Source organism: Poeciliopsis prolifica, unplaced genomic scaffold (assembly GCF_027474105.1).
Source record: "Poeciliopsis prolifica strain line A6 unplaced genomic scaffold, Auburn_PproV2 SCAFFOLD033, whole genome shotgun sequence".
Taxonomy (NCBI): Eukaryota; Metazoa; Chordata; class Actinopteri; order Cyprinodontiformes; family Poeciliidae; genus Poeciliopsis; species Poeciliopsis prolifica.
The window spans coordinates 1,950,001-1,964,929 of NW_026562408.1; the positions used below are offsets into that span (position 1 = coordinate 1,950,001).

A 14,929-nucleotide genomic window follows, 5' to 3' on the forward strand; every position below is an offset into this window, starting at 1 on the left:
GCTGTTACTGATGGCTAAGAAAGGTCGTACGAAGGGCGAGAAGCCTGAAGCCCTGATTTCTGCCTTACAAGCAGCCAATGAAGATCTCAGGTCCAAACTAACTGACATCCAGATAGAGCTGCACCAAGAGAAATGCAAGGTACAGTCAAAAATACACCAAGCTCTACATCTTAATGTGACTTATTTTACTTTTCTAAAGGAAAGAAAGATTTAAAATTGTCCAATAAATTTCTCTTTGCTGCTTCAGGTAAGCAAGCTGGAACGAGACAAGGTGCAAGAGGTGAAGCGGGTGCGAGAGCAGGAGCAGCATCGGCACACTGCCATGTTGACAGAGCAACGGGCCAAATGGCACGAGGAGAAACAGAAAGAGCTGCAGGCTCTGAGGGAAAACCTGACACGGCAGCATGAGCAGGAGCTGGCCCGGCATGCCAAGATCAAGGACCAGGAGAACCAACGGCTCAAAGCCGCCCTGAACGCCATTCGAGATGGCAGTGGAGAAAAAGTGAGTTTATATACCAACATTCTTCAAGTTTTACTTTTTAAAGATGCACAACTATATGGATCTTATGTGAAAGAAAGAATAATAAATATAAGGCTTCAAAGACATATTGTGATTTATTGAGGGAGAAGGAGAAGTGCTGTCACCCTAGTATTCCCCGACTCCAGCTTCATTTGTTCCTTTGATATAAAACTGTTTACATACAAGATTATTTTATTGGAGGGTGAAGAAAAATCCGTCCTCCTCACTTGTCTAATTTTTCAAATCTCACAAAATTAGACAAAAATTTGGCAAACTTTTGCTGCCAGAACTGAGAAGTTTTAGGAGAATTCAAAAAAACTCACTTGGGCATTTTGTGTGCTGGGAGCATGTGACCAAACATCAAGTTTACATCAATTACAAAGATCTTCATTTTGTGAAGAAAAATTGTTTTCATCATCCATTTACTGTAGTGGCTTTGTTTTTGATTGGCATAACTCCAAAAGCTCAGATTGCATCTAGAAGGGGGATTTTAAACTGTATCTGCTGAACAAGTAAAAAATAAATATAAAAAGACATAAAAGATAGCAGCCATTAGAAAACAAAAACCAAATCCTTTTTTTAATGAAACATTTTTCATTCTTCTTCAGGTGCGCACAGCGCTGACCCTGGAAGCCAGAGAGGAGGCACGGCGTTTCTTCGACCAGGAGAGAGTGAAGCTCCTGCAGGAGATAGTCGAGCTGAAGAACTCCAAGAAGCAGACCGACGAGGCTCTGAGCAACATGATCCAGGCAGACAAAATGAAGGCCGGAGACCTGAGAGTCGAGCATCAGCAGCATCAGGAACAAATCTCTAAAATCAAGTGGGACTGTGAGAGAGACATCCGCAGGCTGGTATGCACTGACTGTGATTTAGTAAATAAAAAAAGCCAGGAATGAGTCAAGTGATTCAGTTTCCATCAATTCATGTGAGTCAGTCCAGATATGTAAGCCGGCTCTGAGCCTGCAGTTTCCCAGAATGATCTTCTCCAGGTTTATGTGATTCCTACTTATGTTTGAAGCATTTTGTATCATGATATTCTATCATGATGGGTTACATTGATTTATATTCTATTTATATTCTATGATGTTTTCAATCACATTATTCATATGTTACATAAAACTCCTTCCACTCAATAATTTCATTTTCTCTCACAAAAGGTGGATGAAATCAAATCTAAAGACCGCACCATTTTCTCTCTGGAGAAGGAGCTGGAGTCCACTGCAGGCTGCCTGCAGAAGCTGCAGCTGCAGAAAGACGCCCTGGATGAACAACTGTTCCTCGTCAAAGAGGCGGAGTGCGGCCTGGGAAGTCCAAAAAGGGAAATCCCAGGAAGAGCTGGCGATGGCGCAGAGCACTGTGGAAGCCCTGTAAGCAGAAAAGTTCAGTTTTAGAATTTTAATAAATAGCTGACTTACTGTTGATATAATCAAAAACAAACTGATCTCAATTGGCTTTATGGAAACAAGAGATTCAATTATTTAATACCACAAAGAAAACACAAGAATACCATAGAATAGAATACCACACACCTGAGAACACCATAGTATTCTTGTGGTTCTGTTTATATCTAAACACATTAAACCCAAAGGAATATATATCCCTGTCTTATTTAGGCTTAGTATAATCTTTTAATTTTGCCTCTATGATCTTCTGACAGGAAGTAATATTAACATTTTAAACCAGATTCTGATGGAGACGCTGAGAAGGAGCCAAAAGTTCACAGTGAGGGCAACGAGTCCTTTCAACATGTGGACTTCATCACCAAATGAAGTTCATAAAATACAGTGAAAACATGCAAAAAGCTGCTCTGTAAAGTAATCAGGTCTGCAGCTGAAACGCAGACAAAGTCAGTTTTAAGACCAGTGGTGTTTTCTGATTGTATCTTCTACTTCTTTACCTACTTCCACCCCATAAGGAAAACAGAGAGGAAAGACTATTTGTAGGTTATTTTTCACTTAAATCCATCATTAAACAAGAACAGCATGGAGGATTTAGCTTTTAAATATGAGGCAGTTTCTAGGGATTATTTTCTGTTTTACACTGCAGCCTGAAACGTTTGTGTTTAATCAGGTCATATGTGATGGACCAACACATAACACCTGAGTCATCACTGCAATAACAGCTGCAAATCTTTTTGTATAGCGCTAACAGTTCCTCACATCTGGAGGATGAAAATTCAGCTAGTTTTTTATGTAAGTCTTATTTTTGGGTTGTAAGGATGGAGGTGCTGAATTTAAATCTACTTTTCACACATTTATTTTAAAAATGATCTGGCTCATGTGTCTCTTTCACACAACATTGAAATTATCTGTAACATGAAGCCCTCATGAAATGCATTAAAGTTTGAGGTTGCATAGTAGCAAATGTGAAGTATTGAAGATTTCAGAAAATCCCTGTTTCTTCAACATATCAGTTCCTTAATTTGAACTTCAGTGGAATCTGATGAGGTGGTTTTGCTCCAATAGAATTAAATTCAGATTATGAAAAAACAAAATCCTCATTAAATCTGTGCTTTTTTGTTGTTTCAGGACCTGCGAAGAAATCAGCGGCGAATGGCTGAACTGAATTCAACCATTCGCAAGTTGGAGGATCGCAACTTGTTGCTGGTGGATGAAAGAAATGAACTAGTATGAATAAACAGTCAATTTTGTTTTAAAACATGAATTATAGAGTTTTGTTCTCACAAACACATTACTCTAAATTTTTCATAATGTTGGTAAGGGAAGATGAACGAAATCGTGCATATTTATTATATGCCATAAAACTATACATGGATATTTTATTAGATGTTTTTATTACTTTCCTACATCAGGATGCCATGACAATTTGAAGTTATGATGGCTCAGTTCACAACATTTGGGGCAGAAATGTGAATTCCTTTCTGGGTAGCGCCTCACACAACTTTCTTATATAATATTTCAGAAAAATCAAAATAAATCAATCAATGTGTAAAGAAGAGAATTTCGACCTGGTTCATCATCAGGCACAAAGTCCAGATGTCCAAAGGTTCCACATTCAGCTGTTATATCATTAAGGCGGGATCACTTCAGAAACATAATGGGATCAATAATAAAGAACGATACATGAAAATACAGAGGAAACTTCTTCAATCAACTAGGAAGTTAAAGCTGGAGTACAAATGTGTCTTTAATGTGAACAACAATTCAAAGTTTCTAAAAATTGCTAAATATACTGGCAGTTTGCAAATTGTACAGATTTTGGTCATTTTAAATGATACTGAACAGGGAAACTAACTAACCTGTTTGCTGTGCCACATGTCTGACCACTGGTTTTGTTTCTAACAGCTGAAGCGAGTTAGGGAGTCTGAAAAGCAGTGCAAGCCTCTACTGGACAAGAACAAGCTGCTGAATAAGAGGAACGACGACTTGACTCAGAACATTCAGAAACTGGAGGAGAAGCTGAAGAGCCTGACAAAGGAGAACCTTGAAATGGTCAGCAAGGTCACATCACCGTCACAGTGATCATATTGGCTGATCAGCAGGTGCACACAGTGACCTTTGTTATTGCTGTGTGTGCAGAAGGAGAGGATAGGCTCCCATCCTCCTCTGAAGAAGCTGAAGTCCCTTAATGACTTGGACCAAGCACATGATGACCAGGAAATAGCCTTCCTCAAACTTCAAGTGCTGGAGCAACAAAGCATGATTGATGAACTAACAAGAGTGCGTTTACGCTGTCTGTCTGTCAAAATGTCTTTTTTTCCCACAAACCAAAATACAGCTGAGTAATAAAATATCATTTTCATTTACTAAAATCCCTCATAATTCTTTGTTTTTATTTTTTTATTGACATAGAATCGGTCAGATGAGGTAACTTATTGCCAAATTTTTTGAAATTTTCTGAAGTTTTTCCAGCTTAAATGTTTTCCTGCAAGTGTCCAGAATACAAACTTCTTAAAGTATAGCACAGCAATTTATGAGTGATAAAGCATTGCTTTTATATTGATCACATGTCTCATCAATCATTCAGTGTTCAGCAGTTCATGCAACTATTGCATTGATGTAACTGTATTTGTTCTGTCATCTGTTCCTGTTTCCAGGATCGTGAAAAACTGCTGCGAAAGAAGAGGCATAAAAGAAGTTCTCGACCAGTGAAGGTTGCAAATTATTATTATTATTTTTTATCAAAAAGGATAATAATATATCAGTATTTTTAGCAGTGCATTGGTCTTTTCATGCTAAATGTTTCAATCAACTATTGGGAAATTCTCTAAAACATTGACTGCAAAGCAAACTGTTGGAAAAACGCAGCTGTGTTTCTGTGCAGAGACACATTGTAGTAGACACCTTCTTTGGCTATGATGAAGAATCGATGGACTCTGAATCTTCCTCAGTGGCGTCGTTTCGGATGGACAGAACCCCAGCTACTCCTGATGAAGACATGGCCGATGTAAGACCTTGTGTTCACAAACGAATGTAATTATTGTAAACATTAGCAAAACCCTGAGATATTAATCCTTAAAATTATAATTCTTTTTCCATGTGTGTCAAACCAGGGGCTCGCAAATGAGGAATCTGAGTTACGTTTTCGCCAGCTGACCAGGGAATACCAGGCCCTTCAACGAGCCTACGCCCTGCTGCAGGAGCAGAAGGGAGGCATCCTGGATGCAGAGATGGAGGCCAAGGTACCACATACTGCACCTGATGGCCATGTTCACTTTACTAGGAGAGTAATCATTGACCAGATTTATAATGTAATTGATCTAATTCTGTGTTTAGTCTTTGTGAAAAGGCAAAACACCATCTCTTCAATTTCTAAAGGAACATATCCATTTTTTCATTGCTTTTCGTTTGCAATAGTTATATTTATTTTCATGTTCAAAATGAAGAAATATATCAAAAAGTGTGAAAGAAAACAGAAACCCTTTAGAACAAGTCTGACAGAATGAACACATTTTATGAACAGAGGAAACAAAAACTAAAACAAATAAAACTATTTTCTTGGAAAAATGAATTTACCATTTAAAAGAGTTTGGCTTTGCTAATGTCTCAGGCTCAGGAGCAACTGCAATCAGACGTGATGCGGTATAAAGCCAAGATAGAGGACCTGGAGAAGGAGCTAACCTTGAAGGGACAGGTGAGAGTAACTTAATTAATGTTACTGGCGTTTGTGCATTTGCCTTGCAGCAAAGTCTTCCTTTTTAATACTGACTTCATAAAAAAGTGCATCATATCACGCTTTAAGCTTTGTGACTGAAGCCAAGTTATAGTGAGTTGGACCATAGAGTAATTTCTCCTGGCAGTTATCTTTTTATTTTAAAAATGTAAGTAAAGACAAAAGCGGCCTTCATACCAAAAAGGACAAGTAGGGATCTCACTCTCAGAATATTCTTCGTCAGTTTCCAGAATTGCACGAGCTTGCAGCTTGAACATGCAGTTTTTTTGTTTGTGTCCAGCTGGAAGATGAACTTCCACCCAGTCTGGTCACCTTTTCCACACTTTCATCCGGGGTCACCTGTATTTAGCCACACCTACTTTCCAAACGCCTCTGACCAGTTTTCCTCTCTCTAATATTGAATACTTTCACCATGAGGATTGTATGTTTAGGATGATGTACAGAGAAATAGATATATTTTTGGTTTTATTGGACCAACGCATCTTCATTCTGTATGTTTTTTTAAGGTTTTATTGGCACCAGTGGCATTTATTTGATTGTGAGTTGACAGGAAAGTGGGCAATGAGAAAAGCGGAAAGACATGCAGCAAAGATCACCAGGCTGGGAATTGGACTTGCGACAGCAGGCGTTAGTCGAGGCCTTAAGTAAGGTTTTGTCGAGGCTACAAAAAAAAACTGACTTTCTTCTGGCCACTGGCATTATGGCTGCATTTGTGTTGATTGAAACAGATTAATTTACCATCTTCAGATCTTTGTAACGTTTCCAGAATTACCTTGGGCCCTTTGGCGGCTTCTTCACAGCTCACCTGGAAAGTATCTACAGTGTTTCACTTTTTCCATGTTTTGTCATGGAAAAAAATATGTGACCCCAGCCCGAGGTCAAGAGAGCGCCAGAGCAGTTTTTCACCCAGGATGTCTCTGCTGCTTTCATCTTTTCATCTATCCTCTATTCCTGCAAGACATCCGACTGAAGCCTTTCAACCCAATTGCCCGGTTTAGACTTGACGAAGTGTCCTCACTGGCTCTGTGATTTCATGCTTGGTGTTTGACCTCTGATCTGCAGTGTCAACTGCAGGAGCTTAAATAGACAGATGTGTCTCTTTGCAAATCAAGAGACACAATTAATTAACTAATTAATTGTTAATACAATTAATATGTTTGTAAAATACTCCAAAAAACAAATAAAAAATCCTACATTGTCATGATGAGGTATTTGTGTGTAGAATTTTAAGGAAACAGGTTAACTTAATACAGTTTGGATTATGGCTGAAACACCATGGAAAAAGTGAAACACTAAACATTTTATGGATGCAATAAACTGAATGACTTCCTTTCACATCCTGTCAGGTAAGTTGGACGAGCATGACTCGGCAGGCTCTTATTTGATAATGGAATCCAACATGCCTATGCAGGAAATGTATCTTATGAGATATTGTTTTGCAAGCCAACTCTGGCTTAAACAATAAGCCACAGTTGGCTTATTAAACTTCTTATCTACTTTACCCATGATCTGTTCCTCGGTCTAAGGCTCCTCTACCAAACCTCTGAGGGCCCCACAGACACATAGGTGGCCCCGACTGATCAGGGGATCTTTGAAGTATCAGAGTGAAGGAAGCTGATACATTTCTTCATTTACTAGCTATTTACTTTAAAACTGTAACAAAGACTTTAAAAAAAAGACTTGGAAAATTTTGAAACAATTAAAACTTGCCCAGTTCTTCTTGAAACACTAATAAACTACAACAACAAAAAAATTAAAGACTTCTTTCCATGTGGCCATAAAAGAGCAGCCTTGGAAAATCATCAACTATTTCAGATTTTAGTCCTGCAGAGGGGCAGTTAAACAGAACGCCTTGAAAACCTTCCAAAGGTTTGAATAATGAACTTACAGTAAACATGGTGAGACTCAATGTGATTTCTCTACTTCATATTGGAGTTAAGATACACAAACAGCTGGAAGGAACTATGTTTCAACATCTGTCTTTTTGGTTTGATTTGAGCTTTTTAGTTTGTAAAAAGCAGCAATACTGTCAAAGGCACAGGGTTTTCTATTCCTTTACCGTTTATCTTTTTGTTCTGGCTAAAAAATCCAACTTTGCAAGGCAGTTTTTACCTCCTTTAACCACAGTTATGTCTATTTGTTTTAGGACTCCAAATGGGTTGAGGAGAAGCAACTCTTCTTACGAAGAAATCAGGAGTTGCTGGAAAAGGTAGGACTTAAACGTTTTTTATGCTCTAAAAACAACATTTAGCATTTTTCTTGCTTTCAGTTCTTACTGCGAAATACATTTTAACTCATAATATTGAATTTGTAATGTAACTATGTGAAGAACTGTTGTGACTTTGTTGGTCTTTAATTGGTAAACTTGACTTTTTATAGGTGGAGAAGTTGGAGTCGGAATGCAGTCGACTGCAGGAGGAGCTTCAGGACTCCAGAGATCAAAACGAGCTCTTGGAGTTCAGGATACTGGAACTGGAAGTGAGTCAATTCGTTTTTCCAGATGGAGCTTTTTCCCACATTAACATGTCTAACCTTCCCAGAGGTTAGCCTGAAGGATGTTACACATTTATTACCCCATAAATAAATCTTCCAAGCTCAAATTGGGGAAATCTGTCAGTCGCATGAAATGTTTGAGCCACGATGTGAACACAACTCAAAATACTGCACTGCTTTCTGGAGTGCATCCGAAAAGTTCTGCACATGAGGCTGTTGTGGTCAAACTTACCTACTTACTTTTCTCTGAAGTCTGGTGAGCAAATCTAACAAACACATTTTTTGTGCTGCAGACAATTTAGTTGATTTTCATACAATTGACCACAGAGTTATATTTTGCCACTAACAGGAAAAACAGTAATTTACAGACACTCAATTTGTTGGATTGAGTATAATATGTCAGGTAATACAGCTCACATATTACCTGTCAGCTGTAATATTTTATGGATGCAATAAACTGAATGACTTCCTTTCACTTTTCCTTTTGTAGTACATTTTGTAGGTCAGACAAAAAAAAAAAAACGCAATAGTTTTTTTTTTTGCTTGTTTATGTGGACTTCAACATGTGAGGTTTTGTGATTGCAGGTAAAACTTGAGCAACTTTACTTTGTTTCTTAGCTACAAAATACAATCCAAAATTATTTGTTGAAGATGTGAGATTTCCAGTAACAAAGGAATTAAAAGTTGCGTTTAATTTTTTACGTTTGGAAGCTCATTTCCTGCCACATTCCCAGAAAAGCCTTTTTTAAACTTTTCTCTGACATTCGGAAAAAATATTGTTTACTTATTTTAGCATAATTTAATGCGTTGATGTTTGTGGTTGTATGATAAGAAATGTGGTTTAGTCCCACATTAAAATGTGTGTTTTGTTGGTAGGAGCGGGAAAGGAGGTCTCCACCTTTTAACCATTTGAGAATGCACCCGTTCTCCGAGGGAGTCAGCGCTCTGCAGATCTACTGTATGAAGGAAGGAGTCAAGGTGCTTGTTAAGAAGAACTTGTGTGACCAAAAAGGATAAAGATTTATTACAAATTGAACATATTTTTGCATTCCTGTCATTGATTCTGCTTTTCTTCACAGGATGTGTGCATACCAGATCTCATTAAACTGCTAGACATTCTTGGAGACAATGGGGTAATTTATAATTAATTCAGCTGTTTTGCATGCATTCCTAAAGCAAGATGTTTACCACAATCTTTCCTTTTTTATGAGCAGAACTTGAGGAATGAGGAGCAAGTGGCAATAATTCAGGCCAGTACTGTTTTGTCACTGGCAGAAAAGGTAAAAAAAGCAACTTTATCTTGATTGAGAAGCAACTTCCTTTACATTCTGTGCTTCCTGTTAAACTGACTTAAATTTGGATGAATGTCGCCCTCTAGTGGATCCAGCAGATAGAAGGGACAGAAGCGGCACTGCATCAAAAAATGATGGACCTGGAGATTGAAATGGTGGGTCATGGAAAATTGCTAAGCTAAATTCTTTTAAGATTTTTACGAAAAATAATCAATTATAATCATAACTATCTTATCTAATAATGCAATTCAGCAACATGAAATGAACACATTTAAAACATCATCAAATGTTTTATTATTCATTGATTTTTAGATTTAAACCAAATTTATTAAGCTGTGTGATCATTTTAGATGTTTAGAACTTAATTTATATGAACAACTTCCTCTGTGTTACAGGAAATGTTCTGCAAACAGAAAGGTTATCTGGAAGAAGAGCTGGACTACAGGAAGCAGGCCCTGGATCAGGCCTACATGGTAAATAATCTGACACTTTGCTGTGGAAAAGATTGAAATTGCTGCTGTTTTCTTCCCAGACTTTGCATACAGACAGACGTTTCTGTATTATTTTAGGGTAACTTTAATCTAAACTTCACTAATAATTAATCATTTTTGAATAAATATAGCTTTCACCAATTTCCACTACATGGAATAATTTGGAGCTGGATTTATGTCTTCTTTCTAGTTTGGTTAAATAATAAAAAGCATGGAATGAAATATGAAAACATATTCTGCTCCCACATTCAAACGTGTTTCCATTCATTTTCATTCTCCATTCATCTGTTCATTTGGCTTGTTTTGAATCATTTTGTTACGTAAACACTTTGTTGTTAAATGAAGATGAGATTTGAGTATTTTAGATATGATTTGTAGTCTTGTGATGATTAACTGTTGACATTTTCTAATTTTTAACAGCAAATCCAGGAGTTGGAAGCGACGCTTTACAACTCCCTGCAGCAGGACAAGGTTGGTTTTACATTATGTTGCATCACATTTTTTAAATTTTTTTTTTAAGTGTAAAAATTTTGAAAGTGATGCACATCAAGGCATGCAGCACTAAATACGGTAACTAATTTAATCTGAGTGCATACTTGTTATCATCCCTCTCTTATCAGTGTGCAAAATCAAAGATGTTCAAATGGTTTTCTTGTGCAGTTCCATGAAAATAAATGCTATCCTTATAGAAACTTTTCATCGCTTCAATTAATCCCAAGAAAAAAATTCTTTGAGGTTTGATCCCTGCAAGGCAAATGGATGTTCTTAGAATCTTGTGATTCCTTGAAGCTCCTTTTGATTGAACAGAACCTCATTTAGCATAAACAGCCAAGTTTATGCTCATTGTCATGTCTGCCGTCTCTTTTTCTTCAGGTGATAAAGTACGGTGAGCCCCTGAACGAGCTTCAGAAAGACGAGCTGAGGATGGCGGTGGAAAAGTTGAGGAGGCAGATGCTGAGGAAGAGTCGAGAGTATGACTGCCAGATCCTCCAGGAGAGGATGGAGCTGCTGCACCAGGCCCACCAGGTTCCTCTAGATTCATACATATTACTGAGAAACTTCGAAGGGAGAGGTTTTTTAGGTCTGTGGTTTGATTTGTATCTCTGCTCTCTCTAACAAACCACAGAGAATTCGAGATCTTGAAGACAAGACAGAAATCCAGAGAAGGCAAATTAAAGATCTGGAAGAAAAGGTAATTACTGATATTTAAAATCAGTAAATATGTAACGGTTGCTAACAAATCACAATCTGACAAAAAGATGAGTCATTTTAGTTCCCTTATCAGACAGTCCCACTCAAAGTGAAAATGTTCCACAGACATTGACATCTAGTGGTCAAGCTGGGTATAACACCCGTCACAAACGACTTCCTGTCAGTTTGAATTATTGGCAGATCTGATGACACAACGTGATATAGACTATTCTCAATCTGAGATTGAAATGTTGGACTTCTTCTGTTTTTATGCAGCACAAACTCTGCAAATCAGTCACATAACTGATAAATTTCCATTCAGCTTACTGCTGGAGTCAACATGTGTGACTTCTCACTGGTTCCAGTCCTTTAAACCTCAGTCAGTCAAAATTATAAAAAGTCATTTCATTTCACTTAAGTTAAATTATTAAAGAGTAACACATATTAAGCATTTCTGTTGAAATTTGAACATCAACACTAAAAACAACGTTATTAGGGCAAGTAAACAAATTAATATCTATCCAACAACTGAAAGTGACCGAACTTTTCCACTGAGTCTAAACATGCCTGAAGTGTCTCATCATTTTCCCAAAGAGAGGTTGGATGACCTAAAGCAAGAATCCAATGCAGCAGACTGGAGAAATAAATGGAGGAAGGAATAAGTGGTCACAGGTGCAGGAGCTGCACTGAGGAATGCAGGGAGCTGCTGAGGAGAAGAACTCCTAAAGCAAATGACTGAAAAGTCCAGGAAAACAATCTGAAAAAACCTTAAGGAGAGACAATTCCCAACAGCCTTAGTGCTCCTTTATAACACACCTCTTAATCCTGGCTTTTGTTCTAATCTGTACCTGTTTGGTTATAAACTTCATAAAAGCATTTAAGGCCTAATTTAAAGATATTGTTTGATCACACAGTAAAATATTTTTTTTAATTAAGTTTACTTTGATAATACTGGTGGGTATATCTGTCTTGTATATATGAGAAACCAGCATTTGCAAAAATTTATAAATTTGTAAATAAACTCAACATGGTCTCACACACACACACACCACACACACACACACTAACACATGCACGCAAACGCACACAGAAAAACCCCCCAGTAAAATATAATAGTCATAATAGTGACTGTTAAATGAAAACAATGTTCACCTCTGAGTATAAAAAGGATGTCATACAGTCAAACAAATAATATTAATAATATGCAGATATATGGTTTTATAAATTAACCTCAGTATATTTTATCTCTGGTACTAACATGTGTTAAGTGTTCCTCTCATCCTCAAACTTTTTCTCTCTCTCTCTCTGTCTCTCTTTTGTTCTTTCTTTCTGCAGTTTCTCTTTCTCTTCCTGTTCTTTTCTCTTGCCTTTATCCTTTGGCCTTGAAGTCTTTGGCGTGCTGTAGCTGAGGTGAGTCCTGCTCTCTTTGCATTCTGTTTTCTCAATATTTCTCAAACCTGTCTGTGTGATGGGAACCTTGAACAGCAGCTTGTGTCTTCAGCTCTGCAGCCACAGGAAAATAATGACATCATTCAGTCAGAATAGGTTTCTGAAGCAACAAACCCACTTAGGAAAATGCACTTCAAAAAATCAAAAACATCATCTGAATAATGTTTTTATTTTGTTTAAATATGCTTTATCTGTTATAGATGCTTATGATGATAATAATAATGATGACATTAATTACTTATAAATACATTTTATCACTTTGTCAGTACCGCAGCACATATCACAACATCATATATTTCATCTGTATTTCTGAATTTGGTTAGTTTATATTTGCTGTATATCTGAGCATCAACATAAAACTGTTCATCATGACCCATAATGAGATTAAAACTGCTTTGACATAAAATCTTAAGACATTTTTTTTGTCACCAGTTTTCACTTTGTCATCTTCCTGTACTCAAAATTAGAAGAAGATGGGAGTTATTACATAGCAACCTTGAAGCTGAAGGTGTGAGCAGCAGGAGTTAACCTGATGTTCCAAGGCTAGATGCACATTTTACGTTTGAATAGGATCCATTTTGTTACCTTAGCTGCTACCAAAATGAACTCAGACATGAAACAGTCACAACCTATTTTTCCTGTTCATATCATGGGAACTGCTTGTGTAATTTTGGATCATTTTCATCTTCATGTTGTTGGTTCCTTTAAGGTGCTGCACTTTGATTTGACTGGTTCCTAATTAGTTTGAAGAACAATTACTGTAATGTTGAAGAGTATTTATATTTAGGATGGTGTTGATGGTTAGTTCAGACGGTACAGAGGATAGAAATAAGATTGTATCTATTTTTCCAGCTGAACCAAAACAATGATGCATTACTGTAAATGTCTGAAGTAAATCCTCACAATAAACTAAAGTTAGTTATTAGACTTTTACAACCTTTGCCTTTCATCCTGTAGTGAGCTTGACAGACGGAACCAAATTAAAAAATTCTCCTAAAAGTCAAACAAATTTTAAAAAAATATTTGTTGTATATGTTCTTTCTTTTAAAAAAATGAACATCTGAACTCCTGTTTTCACTTGTTTCATTCTCCAGGTTGTGTGTCGGCTCGGAGATCTTCTTTGGGACTACAGTGTTGTTTATGTGTTGGACAAGCTGAAAACATTGTGCCGTCGTAACATCAGTGATTCCAGATGTTGGTGGATTAAGCCAGTGCACACGTCACACATTTCTTTTATGTTTCGTTTTTTTTCCAAATGAAGTTGAGATCTTCAGGGTTCTGTCCAGGACTGTTTATGTTTTTAGCAAAGTTTGGACATTAACCATCTCCCCAAGTTTCTGAAAAGACAGTCAAAGGCTTGCAATGATATCTACACACACATACTGACATACTGCACAGTTTCTACATACATGCATGCATATGTAAATGCGGACACACACACACACACACACACACACACACACACCCACACACACACACACACACCCACACACACACACACACCCCCCCCCCCCCACACACACACATGATTTGTCAGTTGAAAACCAAAGCCTGGAAGATGTTCTCTCTGCCATGCAGGGTTATGACGTGTCCACAGCCACAACGGGAACATAAACAGACAAAAAACTCAAACAATGAAGAATACAAACCACAGCCTTCCCCTTTTTTCCTTCTCTTTCATCTGCTGCCCAAACCTGTAAGAACGTTCTCTTGGGATGCAAGTCATCGATGAGTAGAAGTGAGCCAACTCAGGGCCCATAAGTGCAGAAGCAGTGGGAGCGGTTCTGACCTCAGGCCAGATTACAATAAGGAACATTTGGGACACGCTGCCTCACCTTCTGGCCTGCCGTCGCTGCTCTCAGAATGGTGCTGACACAGACTGCTCACACTCTCCAGAAGGTGACTGACGAGGCCGTTCTGCAGACAGTGGCGTGTACAGACTCTGTAGAGGAGTCACGAACACTCAGGTTCATCACTGGAAAAAAGGTCAGGAAAGGTAAAAACCAGAAAGAGATGACAGCCTCTGATGCAGCTCCTCTCAGCATAGATTTCCAGGAGGAAAGCTGCACATTATGGAACTGCTTCTTAGCATTTTTTTAAAAGCCAGAAGACTGAAAAGATGCAACTCTCTGGATTTCTTTTTTTACTGTTCCAACCACTTAAACAGTTCCGAAGATCCCCAAAAAACCTGTAATGTATATATAGATATATATATGCTGTTGATATGTACATGGGTTTTAATTATTTTATGTAGTCTCCCTTATCATTTTTTGTGATAAGCTGTACTTTTTTTTTACTCTCTAATGAAGCTTCAACCGTTAATGTACTTGGCAGTTTAGAAATGACTTACAAAGAGTATA

General features: G+C 37.7%; 1 protein-coding gene across 1 annotated transcript in view; it reads left to right on the top strand.

The window, feature by feature from the left end:
* The window catches only part of jakmip2 (janus kinase and microtubule interacting protein 2), a 36,309-nt gene extending 22,236 nt beyond the window's left edge, over positions 1–14,073 (top strand). Inside the window, exons 4-26 of the mRNA XM_055051279.1 lie at positions 1–139; positions 248–502; positions 1,129–1,371; positions 1,678–1,887; positions 3,049–3,147; positions 3,826–3,972; positions 4,060–4,200; positions 4,578–4,634; positions 4,805–4,927; positions 5,034–5,162; positions 5,531–5,614; positions 7,800–7,862; positions 8,033–8,131; positions 9,023–9,124; positions 9,226–9,279; positions 9,361–9,426; positions 9,525–9,593; positions 9,834–9,911; positions 10,350–10,400; positions 10,803–10,955; positions 11,056–11,121; positions 12,456–12,530; positions 13,664–14,073. The exon at positions 1–139 is cut by the window's left edge and continues 108 nt beyond it. Of these exons, the coding sequence (XP_054907254.1) occupies positions 11–139; positions 248–502; positions 1,129–1,371; positions 1,678–1,887; positions 3,049–3,147; positions 3,826–3,972; positions 4,060–4,200; positions 4,578–4,634; positions 4,805–4,927; positions 5,034–5,162; positions 5,531–5,614; positions 7,800–7,862; positions 8,033–8,131; positions 9,023–9,124; positions 9,226–9,279; positions 9,361–9,426; positions 9,525–9,593; positions 9,834–9,911; positions 10,350–10,400; positions 10,803–10,955; positions 11,056–11,121; positions 12,456–12,506 (2,469 nt within the window). The 5' untranslated portion in view covers positions 1–10 and the 3' untranslated portion in view covers positions 12,507–12,530; positions 13,664–14,073. The remainder of the gene's footprint in view (positions 140–247; positions 503–1,128; positions 1,372–1,677; positions 1,888–3,048; positions 3,148–3,825; positions 3,973–4,059; positions 4,201–4,577; positions 4,635–4,804; positions 4,928–5,033; positions 5,163–5,530; positions 5,615–7,799; positions 7,863–8,032; positions 8,132–9,022; positions 9,125–9,225; positions 9,280–9,360; positions 9,427–9,524; positions 9,594–9,833; positions 9,912–10,349; positions 10,401–10,802; positions 10,956–11,055; positions 11,122–12,455; positions 12,531–13,663) is intronic.
* The last annotated feature ends 856 nt before the right edge of the window (positions 14,074–14,929 follow it).